Genomic DNA, 16402 nt, shown 5'->3' on the forward strand with positions numbered 1-16402 from the left:
GCATATAAAAATGTTGTAAACAATTATTTTTAACGTCGTAGATGAAATTGGAAATTAATACAATACTTAGCCAGCATTACATCCTTAAAATGTTGTACCAATTTGTGATTTTGTGCCAATTGGTCTGAATAATGTGGTCTTGCATTTGATTGCATCCAACAGAAGAATAATAACTATGCGTTATGTTCAAATATAAAAATATACGTAAATAGATATAAATCAAAGATGATGGTATTAATAATTTTTTGTTGGTTTTATTTTTCTTTAAAACTTAATATCATTTGTAGTGATTGTTTTGTTGTTTTTATTTTTACAATAAACCTAAGTTAGTTTCTTTTTTGTTTGATTCGGTGTGTGTTAGTGACGGATCATTCAAATCGATTGTAACTAATTCTTCGATGGTAAATGTGCCGGGTGCTTGTTTTATATTTTTAATGCCTTTGGTTCGTACTATTTGATCACCATCGTTACTTTTTAAATAGCAACCGGTCACAAGCAGTGTTATACTAACGGCCAAACCGAATAGCGATCCATACCGCAGTGATAATTGAATGGCATTTGCACTGAGCGTGCTGTGATAGATGATTGATTGCAATTCTTCGGGTACATTGTCCGACGTAATTTCCATCCATATGATCGGCAAAATTTGTCCCTCTTGGAATCTACGCAATTCATCTCTTCCCTTAAAAACTTGAATATTTATTTGAAACCGTGATGAACCGGCCATTGGAAAGGCCAATCGTGGATGCACATCGGCATAAGTTAAATGTTCTTCTTCATTTGGTGATAGTCCTTGGATATTTTCGAATAGTTTGTCATCGCCGTACAAAAAATGTGGAAACGATGTATAGATTGGTGCACTAAAACATAGTGTTGCATTGAACACACCGCTTGGTGCACATTGACCCGAACCGATGTCACAATAGCAACTATTTTCGGGATTTTTATCGGGATTATCGAAAACATTTCGTGGTGCTATGTATCGATATGCTGGCACACCATTAAATAAGCTCACTTCGGAATCGTAAACCATTGGAAATTTCCGACAAAATGCTTTTATAAATACTTCCAATGTATGCGTTTTATCCAATAAATGAGGCGGAAACTGGGAACCATCCGTACCATCGACGCGATTACATTCATCGGTTGACCAGAAACTCATGTTCGGTTTTCCATTAAAATTATCGATGATATTTAATTTTCGAATGTCATCCACGCCGGTATTCACTGTAAACGTTTCTTCGCTGGTACCATTTCTCTGCATTGAAAAGAAATAATTACACATTTGATTACATTTATTCATCACATGGGCATTTCAATCACTTACAGTCATCAATATGCCGAACATTGGTTTTAGCTTCTTTCCAAATGATAACGTTCGCAATGCATCATATAAAGGGTCGGTATATCCCCATAAAAATGAATCGGCTTTCAATTTCTGGTGAATATCAAAGAGAAAAAATATCATTTTCTGACTTATTGTGTTCGATTCATTAAGACTTACCACAAATGGAAATTTGTCCACCATATATGTAGAAACAGAGAATCCAGTGGCCAACCAAAAACTCTTTGATAGCTCCCATGAAGTTGTAATCAATGGTATATTTGGCACAATAACCGTATCTAGCTTGTGTGCTGCTGATAATGATGGTTGAAATTCAAATGATCGATGTTCCTGCATTCAGAAAGTTTTTTATGAATCAGCTAAGATCATTTTCATTTTTAGATGTTCAATTACCCGGTAAGAAATAGTATTATTGTCATTGTATTGAACTTCAACTTTTTGTGTCCTTTCCGTGTAAACAAATGGGCCAACATCTTCTACAATCAATTTTTTATCGGCTCCACTTAAAAATCGATCAGTATTCGTATAGTTGAATATATGAACTCGTAACAGCGGATTCAACGGCGGATTGATAAAATAATGTAAGGCAGTTGAATTTTTTGCTAAAATTAAAGACTAATTGGGACAAAACAGAAGAAACGAATTTCATATTAAATCCTTTCCCATTTAATGTAATCAACCGAGCGATGATAATTAACTTACAGCTATAATTTTATCGTTATAGAGCTCTGTGAACCACATTACGAAAAACACAGCTCCGCTGATTAAAAATACCACAATAAGGATGAACATCACTGCAATAAAAACAAAAACGAGAATATTTTTTTAAATGAAAATTACGTCAAAATCATCAAAACTTTGATATGATAAAAAAAAACAATGTATGATTTTCACTATACTATATACTATTAATTTAATACTTAGGTTAAATGTGCGATCGATATAATTCATTTCCTCAAACTTCATTACATTGTTTTTGGACAGTATATTTGTTTGAAAAATTCTTCGATCGTATTTTCAATAAGTCAAGGTTAGCATATGCATAGAATTCTATATGTTCCATTGGCGTTTCACAATGGAAACATGACTAATTACTTTTCCGTATAATGTGTGTTGTGCAAAAATTGTGTTGGCAGGTGTCGGAGAGCATTTCGAATACATTTTTGAATAGTCATGGGGTTTGATGTATACACAACCAAAAATGGAATATTTGAAGACATACAAAATGATCTCACCTTCATTGACACCAAACCCATTTTTATGCCTAATTATTCCATTTTAATTGAGCTGTTTCGTGAATTGTTGGAAATATAATAGAATTTGAAGTGAACAATCATCTAAAGTGAATTTCTTTCTCATAAAAAGTCCATTTGTATAAATAATATAACATGAGAACTTGACAAAATCTCAGCCGACCTTCTTTGAATGAAAATGTTTTAAAATAGCAAAAGTACTAAGCATCTACTATACGGCATTTAAAACAAAATATGCTATTTGTAAATTGATAAACACCGTGTGTGATTGACCGTTTAAGAGTTTAGTAGCACATCTTGAACGAAATCAACACGAAAAAAAGTATACTGAATGGCGAGATAACAAAAATCGCGATTCATTCATTGACACTTTTTCGAGTTAGCAAAATGAAAATCAGGTCAAAAATTAGCGTGAGACTTAAACAAAATTCGCTGAAACTTATGCACTCTGCAGCGGTGGGTGTTAACTTTTTCTCATTAATACAATTTCAACATTCAGTTGGGTAACTAAAAGATGGCACATATTAAAATAATGTGACAGACAAAAGAAAGAAAGTTGCAACCTATAATCAAAATAAAGCAATTTGTAACAAATGGCATCCGGACAGAAAATTATCATGCACACGATGACAACGGTGGATTTTCTTGTGCTGCATATATGAATGTAGCATACACAACGTATTTCATAAAATGTGAAACAAATGATAAAAGAGAATAGATTAAAAAAATGAGTTTGTTAATATTTTGTGACGAAATCTATAAAAAGTAAATACTTTAATTCTCTATTATTATTATCATACTTGCGATGCAAAGAAATGTTCCGCATTTTAACGGCGGAATTATCAATACAGACAACGTCACAGACTGGCCATACTTTTGAGGCTGTCATAGTGATATGCAAAATAAATAAATGAAATTTCTCTACAGGTTGATTTTTTTTCTAGATGATCAATCAAGCGATTGAAATTATTATAACTTATGTAATTATATTTGATTTGGTAGCGTCTTCGTTTTACGCGTGTTCGTATACAAGAGGAAACCCATCGTTTCTTTGTTCATACGAGAATTCATTACATTGATTGACTTTTGTCGGGCAGTGTGTTCTTTATGCGCATAACATTTCATTTTCAAAACCGAACTATCGTTGTTTTTTTGCGGTCTATGTGTACAATAATTTGTTGATTGTGTGTGGCAAATGCATTATTCATTTGAAAAAAAAAGACTTTTAAATTTAAAAAAAAAGAAGAAGTAGAGAGTAAAAAATCCACATAATTTTGCCATTTACAATTCAGTTGCTCTCTTTTGTTCCGTATGCTTCTATGTATGCGGTGAAAAAATGAACATGAAAATACTTTGACTCATAGTAGTTTGAGCTTTGGTCACGCATTTTTCCACCCAGCTATTCACACGACATAATTCAACCGAATACAATAATGTCGAATGTAACATTTGATCATCATTATAGCTAATTGAAAATTAAGCCGACGAATGAATCGAAAATTTCATAATTTTTTTTGCTTATTTTAATATTCTTACGGTCACTCTTGTTGTCGATTTAATTAGTACTCAAACGAAATAATGTTGATTGATTTGTATAAAGTTTCTTGATTCCGAATCTTATCCATTGATTAGTTTGAGATTGTAAATGTATTTGTTTATGATTCGTGTGTAATTTGCCACATATATCGAATTTGGTTGGTGGTTTGTGTTTGATCGGTGTTATTTTAATCAGTGCGATTTTTCGTTCGATTGGTTTGCCATGTTTCACAGTAATTGCGGTCATTTTATGGCAATTTACCATAAAGAAAAAGGTATAAGTACATCAAAAAAAGAGAGATTTGTGATCGGCCATTTACATTTCATGGTCTCGATTTTGCGATTAAAGTAGCAACTGTTATTTATTTGCGTTAAAATGTTGCGTTCTCCGTTCATTTCCGTTGTGATAAAATAATAAAAAAATAAATGACAGAAAATGGCATACACATCAAAAATGTTATTTTACTTCTACTTTTCTCATGGGTCTTCAGCCGATAAAAATAAAAACAAAACATCCGACGAAGATTATCTTGATTCTTGACATTTTCAATTTTGCAAACATCTTGCATATATGATACAACAACTCTATATTGATTATACGAGCATCGAAAAGCGGCGTATCAAGTGAAGAAGAAATGTTTTCGTTGTTTATTCATCTACAAGGGGAAACATATACGTCAAATGTAGTAAATACTAGTACAGTGTATGCATGCATATTTCCAAACGAATAACTTTTTATAATAAAATCATAAAAATGTTTCCCGGATTCGATTTGCGATTTTTCTCCCCTCGTTAAAAAAATACAACAACACCAACACCCGCATGCTGTGCTTCGAATAAAAATCCGACCGAAAAAAAAATTTGGTTCTTATCGTCGATTGAAAACTGAATACGCCAATGAAATTAATAACAGAATAGAAAAAAATACAAAGCAATTCCTAACAAAAAACATCAATTTCACTCCTCATACGGTTGTACAATTTGTATTTGAGACAGAAACAGAGAGAGGGACGAGCAAAGAGACGTTGAGCGTGTGTGTGTCAGTGAATGACGTGAACATTTTGCTGCTGCGAGATGCTGATAACGATATTAATTGAAAATTTATTTTGCTATGGCTAAGGACTACATATCTAGAATTGAGAATAAAAAAAAGCAAACATCGTTCATGTTACTAACAGGAGATAGAGCCATCAAAAGTATGTCTAAAAATCTGGATTAATGGTGTAAAAAAAATCACGAACAGAAGTGAAACCGAAAATTGATTTAACGAAAAGGAAATAAAATAAAAAAGAAAGAAAAAACTGAATACAAAAAGTATGGGGTCAATAAAAGGTCTTGCACGGTGCGATAAGAAATTTGAAAGTAGTTTTTGTACATTTTTCTCATTGCATCTGAATTTTTGCGCTTAATTTATAACATATGAATTTATTTCATTCGTTTCGTGTATGTGTGGGTATCTCAAAAAATGTGTTTTTTCCAATTTCCTATTTTTGGATGGCATTGAATTGCTTTTGAACCGAAATACTGACGTCGATGTCTCCATTATATTCCATAAACATATTGATAGTAAATTTATTTTTCACACAACATCAGTGTGAGACTTTGTTATCAGTCCAAACACCACTTGAACGAAAATGAACGAACAAATAAATTTCGACAGTAACATACTAGACAAACAGATTTCGGACTGTATTTAAAAAAAAAAACTATACAGATTTATCAATTTATTATAGTTCACTATTAGTTGCCTATTTATTGATGTGATTATTACATGTGAGAAAATTGATTTCTATTCCAACTGATAGCGACTCAATGATTAAATTTGTCATAATTTTTAGTGACGGTATCGATGTTGTTTCTTTTTATTTTGTTGTCGTCGTCGTCTAAAAAGACATTTAATAAGCTGTTTGTGTATTATTTTATAGTTCATTGCATCGTACGCTCTTTTTTTGCAAGCGTAACACATTTTTGCCCTTTTAATTTAAATCGGTGTATCAATCATCTGGGTCTCTTATCACAATTTATTGTATTAAGCATCTCTTGCTTGCATATATGTCAATTGTGAACGCGCTGACAGTTTCAATATTCGAATTGATTACAAATTGAAGACAAAACTTTTTGATAAACAATGAGAGTTCATGTAAATATGTATAAAATGCGCACAATTTCGCAAAATCAATTAAAACATTTATCTGCCATTTGAATTTATAACGATGGAACTGAAACGACTAATAGTTTATACATTTTATATCGATAAGGCTCTCTAATGTCAAATCTTCTGATAGATGCGTTTGCCAGATTAAAATGTTGTGTTTATAAACATTTGCTCTCAATAGTTCAAGTAAAAACAGTCAATCACACATAGATAGAGAATGAAAACAACAACAACAACAACAAAAAAGGCAGCGAGCATAAGAAATGTGTGCATAAAACGAAAATTTTGCGTTGAGACAAGACATATCGAATAGTACTGGTTTCCACTTACTGAATAGACGTGCTTCGCGTATGCCGCACTTTTGACGGTTTTTTGATTTTTCATCGCGTTCATTGTAGCTACTACGAAATCGAATAAATTTCAATAGATTGTTGATTGCATCGGGCTTATTTGGCGGTGGCTGAATGACTTGCGTTGCAATTGTAATGCCATTTATTGAAGACGGATTACGGCTGTGTCCGTTACGATGAACACTAACTGTTGTTTGTTGCAGAACACATGATTGTGTTTGTTGTGATGATGATAATAGTGGTGATTGTTGTTGTACATTTGATTGTGGAACGTTTGATTTAATGGATGAAACAACAGTTGTGCCTAGTTTTGGGTATATTGCATTTGTTTCATTATCCTGATTGTCGAGTACTTTGGCCATTTTTAACTTCTTCTCTTTTTTTTTTAAATAATTCTGATTGGTTTTTTCGATTATTTTTATTCACACAACGACGAGTTGATAAAACGAATGTTTAAAATACAAAAATTTCAAGCATTATTCTTATTCACACAATTGAAATGTATCATATTCACAAATCGTTCAAGATATGAATTTTACATGATTTCTCTCTTTTTTTTCTTCTTCTTCTTCTTCTTTTGTGTCCTTTTTTCTTTATTGCCTCACTTGTTTATATTGGTTCGTTTACTTTTTGTTTTAAATACTTTAATCACGATATTTCACAGCTAAAGTTGTATAAATTATAATTGAAAGGACGAAAAATAATGAAAGAAAAACGACAAAGCTGTCGTGGATGCTTAATAAATTTGAAAAATAATCGTTAAATCCGATACGTTTCTTTTTCTTTTTTTTTTGTCGTTGTCGTTGATTCCTGAATAGCGATTGATAGAGAGACACACTAAATATGTAACCGTATCCAACACACGAATGCGATACAGTGATGCGTCTGCTTTGAAATCATTTTTCGCCAGGAATGAAAAATTATCTCAAATTCGAGCAAAGAGAGTTGAATTTGAGTCGAACGCAAAAGGGTCCCTTTGATGTGTATATTTGTCGGTGTGTATGTGTGTGTTTGTATGCGTGTGTGTGTCTGTGCTTGTATGTATGCATTCTGCACATAGAATTGGTTTTGGAATTGTTTCCATGTATTTGCCGACATATAGTACCTATATATGATGGATTTTGTGTACATTGGTTGTGAGTCAGTGTTATCAACATGCTTTGACAAGGGAAAACACACTGTTTACTGTTGGTGTACTTGGGGATATTACATACGACTCAAACTTTTGAACGCTATTTGTTTCATATACCAATCTATTTTTCATTCTTTCTTTCTTTATTTTTTTTTTTCTTCTCTGTTCTGTTTGTTTGTTGTTTTCTATCTTGGGCTCCTTATTTTTATTGTCTGATTCAAAAGGCTCAAGTGGTTCAATAGATACGGTGGTCTGTGTTAGATTTTGATTGTATTTTCATTATGCATCCACATTATAACTACAATTTGATGAAAATTTATACAATTGTATTTCATTATCAGAGCTTCGCCGACAATACAAATGTCTACGAATACATGAATCTTTGAACGAAACACACACACACCAACCAATATAAAATAGTTGAATCAAACACACATACACACTTACAAAACATAAGAATTGGTGAGATTTTTTTAAAAATAAAACAAAGCACACAAGACAACAAACTGTATATACTGGAAAAAATCCAGACCTTAACACTATTGAAAAATCAAATTGTAGATTTAATACACCATTATTGCCAAATTTATATATAAATTGCTGAGCGCATAGATTTCGAATGCAAAATGGGAAAAATAGTGAACGAAAAGTGGTAGCTGCTTGTTGTTTGTGTATATATATTTTATGTGGATGTCTTGTTTTATCAGTACGATGCTGGTAGTGCTGTATTACTATTGCCGCCGCTGCTGCTGCTGCTACTGTTGCCTGTGTTGCTGTGTAAACGATTGCTGATAACATGCAGCCAGATGCGAGATGGAAAGATGAAAGAAAAAAAATCAGAGGAAAATACGCGTATACCTCTTTATTTAAATACGTTTGCGCGTTGACGAGGAACGCTTTCGAAAAATCACAGAACCTATAACATAATGTACGTGTATCTTTCACTTTCATTATTCATTACATTTAGAATTTTGCAGCAGTAGTCTTCGGGGCGAAAGAGAAGAATGTCAGTGTGTCGATGTGTTGCATTATTATTTTTGTTTTCGTCGACGTCGTCGTTGTGTTACGCTGATGACGCGCACTCTTCGTTTTATTTTCACTTCGATTTATCCCTATTGCTATATATGTATGTATGCATGAATAATGCAGAAGGCATGGATTTAGCACACTAATGACTTGCATACATCACATTTCCCGGCGAAGAACCATCGCATGGACCCACACATGCACACATACACAGAGAGAGCATATAATCATTTTCAATTCACAGTAATCCAGCGATGCGAACCGATTTTCTCAATGAAAAGGTAGACGATACACGGAAAAATTTTTCCCTCTCATCTGCTCGCATAAAATGCGAATGAATATTAAAAATGCGCAAAGAGCGTGTGCCCGCTTCGGGTTTATTTGAAAAAATAAAAGTAAAAATGTAATCGTGGGTTGAAATCGTTACCGGTATCAAATCTTCTGTTCAATGAATCCAATTATGCACTCACACGTATGCAATAACTGTACAAAAAGGCACAAGCCGCCCATAGCACACCGATCAATCTGCAGAAGAAGAGACGCATTGTTTGTTTTTTTTTCTTCTTCACAAAACCGAAAATCATTCATATGACATACAAATGAGTTTTGGTATAATCAATCATCGGCTTTGAATAAATAAAATACAATTTTATGCAGCTTAATATAGTAAATACGCTGACGCAAATATTTTGCATACATTTGTTTGTCGTTCGTTTTTTTCATTTTTGTATTCATCAAATTCTAATTTTGCTCATTATTTTTTATTCAATGGAACATCACATCTCATGTCCAATATTGTGTACATGTTACATAGTCTACGATTTCCTAAAATTGTTTAAACATGTCAAGATGACATTTAATTTACATGCAATACAACATTATTCTATATTTGACTTGTTATAAGCGGATACTTTTCGATAGACTGAATGTCCGTTGAACGCAGCAGCACCATTTTGCATATTGAGAATGAATAATATCTAAGATACAGAGAGAGAGAGACGTCTGAAAAATACCTTGAACGTGATTAACGAAGTTTGTGTCTGCTGTCGAAATCTTGTCAACAAATAAATTCGTTTTTTTTTATTCAAATAGTTGGCGAATTAATCACGGCTCATGTGGTTTCTGGCGCATGTTGGGAAGAGCATGCGGTTACTGTTGCTAACTAACAAACTATTATATTCATTTATTCGGCTCAGATCTATTTGACAAATTCTTGTAATAAATTGAATGACTTGATTTAACATACAGGTTGACAGCCTTCACAGTCATCGCAATTGCATTGTCCATTGACAAAAACTTAATGTACAAATAAAACGAAATAAAAAAATACAACGAACAAACAAACTCGTTTCATCTCATAATATTGCAGAAAAAAATGTGGTATGTTGCAAAAAATCGCTGTTTGAACTGGATTTTCATTATAACAACTGGATTGGCAATGTGACCGAAAACATTATAACTGGTAACTGGTATAATAATTAGAAATATTTCTTTTTCTCCACAATTTTGTGGAATACCGTGCCGTTTCATTTGATATATGTAAATTATTTAGTCTGCAATCCAATGTGTAGGTATTACGAATTTATGTGCCACACATGTAAATCATAAAAAGTTCATAGTCACATGCGGTGAAACCAGTTTAAGAATGCTGTGCAACAAAAGAATATATCCGATGTCTTTTTTAACCGTAGCTCGTAGCCAACTACAATGTGGTACATTTTCAATACATATGTATATTACGCGCGAGCTCACGATCAAATCGAAGGTGTTACATTCTTTGACACGAGAGAAAAAAACCACCGTAGGCATTGTACTGAAAAATTCAAAGGATCGAACACACATTTTTCGTATGCATGACCAAGTGATTTGGCATAGAAAATTGTGCATGAAATGATCACGATGTATCTTTTTCTGGATATCAGTGATATACATAGAGACATACGCACACTATTGAGGGAGAAAGACAGAGAAATAATATATGTGCTTACATATGAATACGCGAATGGATATGGTAAAATGTGTAACCCGAAAAAAACCACGTACGTATGTACATTTGTACACATATTTGTAATGGTAAATTAAATTAATGCGTCAGTTGAATGTGAACCTTCGAATGAATCACACCACACTCATCGGACATAAATCGCTCTGGTCATAAGTGAGTGCATATAGTATTGTATATAGTTCAGTTTTTCTTTTCATCGGAATAAATTCTAAATTGGTATGGCAACGATATCATTCTACAGACATAAAAAAATAAATTAAAATTATGTTGTTTGTTTTGATCGTTCAATTGCCTTTTTGGCGCATTGTAGTTCTGGCATCATTTGGCAAAAAGCGCATGCACAACAGTTACTGTTGTACATATATGAATAATATATACGATAACGGCGAGTATTCGTTTTGATCATAGAACGGGCATAATCACGTGACTAGCTGTGCCAATTTGCAATTGGGTTGATGATTTTATTTGTTGCTTTCCGTTCGCATTTGTTTTCAACATTTCTCCAATTTCTTTTGAGAATTTGTTTAAATCTTTCGAAATAGCGAAAATAAAATTCGATACATTTATTTTTGTGTTACTCTTGGTCGTGTTCGATGTGTAAATATTTATTTTCGAAAGAAGAAGTTGAACGAAAGAAAAAACACCAGTCCCAAATATTTGACGAATGTGCAAATACAGAAAAATGGAATGAAGAAGAATATCGCGTCGCTATCGTGCTTTCTGATGATCATAGTGTATACATAGTTTGGCTTGCAAGCTCGCAAAGCGCGTTCGCTTGCCGTCGATCAGTGTTCGGTGTGCGTGTAAGTTGGAAAGAGCGAGAACTACACAGTGGGTGTGTGTCTGTGTGTGTAAGAGAGAGAGGCGAAGCAACAGTGCTGTATATGTCAGTTTGTTTGGGGTATGATTGTGTTTTTGCACGCTAAACTGTGAACACGTAACACCGTGTAATGCCAAACATACAATAGATCCATATAATATTTGATCACAAGCTTCAGCAGCGCAAAGAAAACAAAAGCAGGTACAAATGTAAGCCGACTGTCCAAGTGATCGGTAGCTAGACCAAGTGAATCAAGTGTATTTTATATTTGTGTACTAGCCAAATATCAAGTGAAGCACTTCATTGTTGTGTGTTTTTGTTTGCAAATATTATTTTTCCTCTCTTGGTAAAAAAAAAAAAAACAAAATTGTTTTATAAATACAACAACAACAAAGGAATAATATTAAAAAAGACACATATAAATAAATTCAATTGCAACTGAGTCGTACACTTAAATCGATACAAATTTTCACAAAAAAAAAAAAAACAACGAAATTTTTTGTGGCCTTTTTCACGCGTACATCGGTTACAATTTTTTTTTCGTCTTCTTTTTGAGTTTTCAAATTCAATGGATTTTTGTGGACTTTTATGTTTGGCCGCTTTTATTTTTTCATATTAACATAAAAACAAATTGAAAACGGCACAAACACACACGCACACTTTGGCATTGATTTTCCGTTTCTGATTGCAATTTCATACATATATCGACGGTTACATGGTTCATTTTTCGCAATAATTCCACCAATATTTATACCGATTGCACCGGATATTATGAGATAATGAAACATATATATACATACAATTTTATTTGTTTGAAAAATAAAAAACCCAATAATTATTAAATTGAATAACGAAACGAATAATAATAATAATAATAAAAAAAACAAACACCACCAACAAAACAAAGTTTTTCACAAGAATACGTTAAACGTCGTCCAATCGACCGCAAAACATGAATTCATGTTTTTGGAAAGAAAAAGTAAAATGTACTGAATATTGACAGAAAACCAAACACATAACATATATTGTTGTCCATTTGGTCCATATTGTAAAGATGCCCAGAAGACCAAAACGTCATATAATTTTTATCGCATTTTTGAATGGCGTTTTAATTCTAAAAGCGACGACAAAGCATGAACATGTGCGCTTCATTTTGACAATATTCAATTGTTTATCAATTGAATCCAGATCCAAGTAGATACAGTAAGATCCATCGGTCCTATTGTCATCTCGTTCATTCCACTCATATTGCTCAATATTTTACAAGAAAACATGTGATATAAAAAAGGCATTATTTTGTCATCGATAAAATGTTTTATGCTCAAATTACAATTCAAATAGCGAAACTAATGAATGAGAAATTAGTGGCCGAAAGGACACCAATAAATATTTGTTTGTGTATAAAATGGCAAGGATTTTGGGAAAAAGTGATAGACATTTCATATATCGAACGATAAAAATTGTGCAAGTGTGATTCATTTTTGGCATGACAAAACATTTTTTTCAACTTTTGTTTTAACGACGAATGATTTATTCACAAAAAATTTATTGTATACCAAATGAATCAATTTAATGTTAGTCTAGTGAAAATAAAAAAAAGAAGAAGAGAGAAATCAGAAAAAAGCATGACCAAAATTTTGGATTTGTAATATATAATTTGAAGGTCAATTGAAAAAAAAATTGATATGGAAGCAAGTGTGTGTAGCAATCAACTTGAAGAAAACAATTGATTTGAATTTTGTGTATGAGAGAGAGAGAGAGAGAGAGAGAGAGAATGAATCAATAATGTGTTGCTTGAAATGCAACCATACAAATTAAAATGCATATATCGATTAAATGGCACAGCACCATTTCTAGTATACACACCACCTACTTATTGATTCGTTGTGAAATTGTCTTGATTCTGTCCCATTGATTTCAACGTCTCATTGATTTTGTCTGCTTCATTTTTCTTGGCTGCCTGCTGTTTATTATTTTCTATTCAATTGCTTTCTGATTCATAGAGTGCATATCAATTGTGCGTGTCCATTTGCCGTCGAACGAAGCTCTGATTCATGTCACATCAATCGGATTGTTCAGACAATCAATTGATGCATGATTCATTCAATTTTATTCAATTGCTTTTAGCGCTACTTCGAACAAAATTCGGTTCCATTTCATTTGTCCGTTTTGCTGTTAGTTTTTCTCTCTGTGTGTGCGCGCGCCCATTGCCGCACTTATTGAGCAATTCACACTCATTGATCAATCTTAAAATGATGATGATATGGAATCATTTCACTTGCATACATGCACACATCACATATCAACTAATTGGTCGCCCAAACTACTCGACAGCATCGTGTATGCACATCATCATCATCATCACCGAATAAACAAACATCAACATCAGTTTTATCATCAGTTACAAATGAACAATGAACGAAACAATACAAATGAAATAAAATGTGTAATGCTCATAAAGAAAATGAGCGAGTGACTGATAAAGAAAAAAAAAGAGAGAGAGAGAAACGAAGAAAAACAAATTTAACGATTATCAAAATTGATGATTGTTGCACACACGACCACAATCGTTTTAGTGCGATCGTTTGCTGGCCAACCGCAACTCAACGAAAATGAAAAATTCAAAAGCCCATAATTGCTTTACAATTGATCGGGTTCAAATTATGTGATTATAATGTTGGAATAGAGGAAAAAAAATGTATTCAATACAATATACAAAAAAAATCGCGTTTCTTGTTAGTGCATAAATGATTGAACATGTTCGCCCATACACACACTTGTGTGTCTGCGTGCATTTTTTGAAGGCAAGGTGCTTTGATTTTTTTTCACATTTTCTAACCACTGCCACTGCGTTACGAATTCTTTATATTCATTTAGTTTTTCGTTACGATATGTGTATGTGTGCTTTTTTAAAAAAAATATCAATAACTTCTTTTCTACATCTCGCTCGCACACGCTTCGATTTCATTTTGGATTGCATTTTAAGGCTTTTCATACCAGACGCAGTTTAAGTTTGTTTTTATATTTTAAATTCATGGTACGTGATTGTATTTGTTGTTAGCTATCACAATGGCATACTACTCTTTGACTGAATGAATTTCAACAAATTTCTGTTTTGTTTAAAATACATTTATCTATGTGTGTGTATGTGAGCTGCATGAGATTGTATAAGCCCAAAAATAAAATAATATAATTTCAACAATTATTTCCATAAAATGAATTATTATTGCGAATATTACAATCGAATTAAACGTAACATGCGCATATGTTTTAGCATATATATTTGAATATGTCTAGAAATGCGTCGAGGCAAAATCGAGTTTGCAAGAATTGAGCTTTTGATTTGTGTTGTCGTCGTCGTCGTCTTCGCTCCTTTGCCTTTGGGGTTGAGCGTGCAAGTGGTAATTTCACTTGATGTGCCCATTCACTCTTCCAGATTACATAAAACGATTAAATTGGCGAATAAAAAATCAATTCACACTCTCGAAATTAGTAAAAAAAAAACAGTCATAAAAGGGAAACGTGCACGATTCATAATCACTCATCATTCAAAAATCAGACAGAAAAAGAAATTGGCGATATTAACCATATTTGGAATGGAAGAGTTTGCATGTGTGTGTGAACCATTTAAACGGAACGAAAAGATGCGCTACCATTTTTTTTTCAAGTAGATGATTACATCGTTTATGTAGGTTTTGGTTGACATGATCATAAAATTGGTAGTTGTGCGCGGGTGAAATAAAAATGCCACTCCAAACGAACACTATCATTAGGCAGCAAAATATCAATTTCGAAACGGATCGCAAACCAACAGACATACTGCAATTCCAATCACTTTTATTTTCACTTAAATTTCAGTCCCATGATGTGGGGACAATTTTGTTAAGTTTGTTTCTATCTCTCTTTCTTCTTTAGTGCATTTCAGTTTTCCTTGACAAATCAAAAGAAAACGTGCTCATTTCACATATTTATTATATTTGAGTGTGAATCAGATTTGATATTCTCGTACAATGTTATGTGTAATTCGAACTTGCAATCGACGCATTTGGCGTGGGGCTGCGCGACTAAAACATTCAAGTGAACGTGCAGTTGATATGCTTGAAACGACAATATATTTGTATTTTTTTTTAAATGTGCGGGGCATAATGTAAGGAAACTATTAGCGATTAACAAATATACTCATGTACATTGAGTATTGGATTTATAATTTTCTCTTTTGGTGATTTTAATGACCTTTTCATGGACAACAACTACACCTCACTCAAATCAGTTGAAACATATTCATGAATAAAATAAAAAAAACACTTGAAATGCTCAAAATAAAAAAAATGAAAAAAAATGCCCAAAATATGAACAGATCGAGTTGAAATTGTTTAGCTTTTGATGATGAAGTAGAAAAAAACAACAACAAATTCATCGGAAAATAGTATTGGCATGTGGTCGGCCTTAAGAAAGCTGGCGCTTTCAACATGTACTGACAATCAGACAGATAGACAGACACCCAGAGAGAGAGTGAAGAAAAAGTATTTTGATAAAATCTCATTAAAAAAAAATTGGCTTTTCATCTCTCTATTCGATGTACAAATCGAACACTCAAAACCTCCTCAAAATCAAATTGGTTTACATTCATATACTCCGTATCCAATTTTAGCAATTTTTTAATCCAATTGAGTATTAACGAATGAACTTATATGTAGAAAAAAAAACTTGTCTTTTTTTTACTGTATATTTACAACGAATGTGTAATCAAAAAAAAGGTGGAATAGGTAAATGTTTCTCA

At 32.8% G+C, this 16402-nt stretch overlaps 2 protein-coding genes across 6 annotated transcripts in view; one reads left to right on the forward strand and one right to left on the reverse strand.

Moving 5' to 3' along the window:
* Positions 1 to 280: 280 nt before the first annotated feature.
* The window catches only part of LOC116345105 (lysosome membrane protein 2), a 28745-nt gene continuing 12623 nt past the window's right edge, over positions 281 to 16402 (reverse strand). The window contains exons 1-7 of one of the 3 annotated variants that reach the window (XM_031774183.1): positions 7179 to 7559; positions 6620 to 7091; positions 2048 to 2139; positions 1739 to 1960; positions 1505 to 1675; positions 1328 to 1438; positions 281 to 1258 (exon numbers count right to left, since the gene is read on the reverse strand). In XM_031774183.1, coding sequence (XP_031630043.1) covers positions 311 to 1258; positions 1328 to 1438; positions 1505 to 1675; positions 1739 to 1960; positions 2048 to 2139; positions 6620 to 7001 — 1926 coding nt within the window. In that variant the 5' untranslated portion in view covers positions 7002 to 7091; positions 7179 to 7559 and the 3' untranslated portion in view covers positions 281 to 310. Of the gene's footprint in view, positions 1259 to 1327; positions 1439 to 1504; positions 1676 to 1738; positions 1961 to 2047; positions 2140 to 6619; positions 7560 to 16402 lie in introns of those variants that run through there. The other 2 variants (XM_031774171.1, XM_031774192.1) reach the window with 2 other exon arrangements.
* Positions 10928 to 16402, forward strand: part of LOC116345116 (scavenger receptor class B member 1) — a 64315-nt gene continuing 58840 nt past the window's right edge. Inside the window, exon 1 of one of the 3 annotated variants that reach the window (XM_031774240.1) lies at positions 10928 to 11018. The gene's annotated coding sequence lies outside the window, so the exon portion shown is untranslated. Of the gene's footprint in view, positions 11019 to 11841; positions 11969 to 16402 lie in introns of those variants that run through there. The other 2 variants (XM_031774249.1, XM_031774232.1) reach the window with 2 other exon arrangements.

Source organism: Contarinia nasturtii, unplaced genomic scaffold (assembly GCF_009176525.2).
Source record: "Contarinia nasturtii isolate CC-2019 unplaced genomic scaffold, AAFC_CNas_1.1 Cnas_scaffold_129, whole genome shotgun sequence".
NCBI lineage: Eukaryota > Metazoa > Arthropoda > Insecta > Diptera > Cecidomyiidae > Contarinia > Contarinia nasturtii.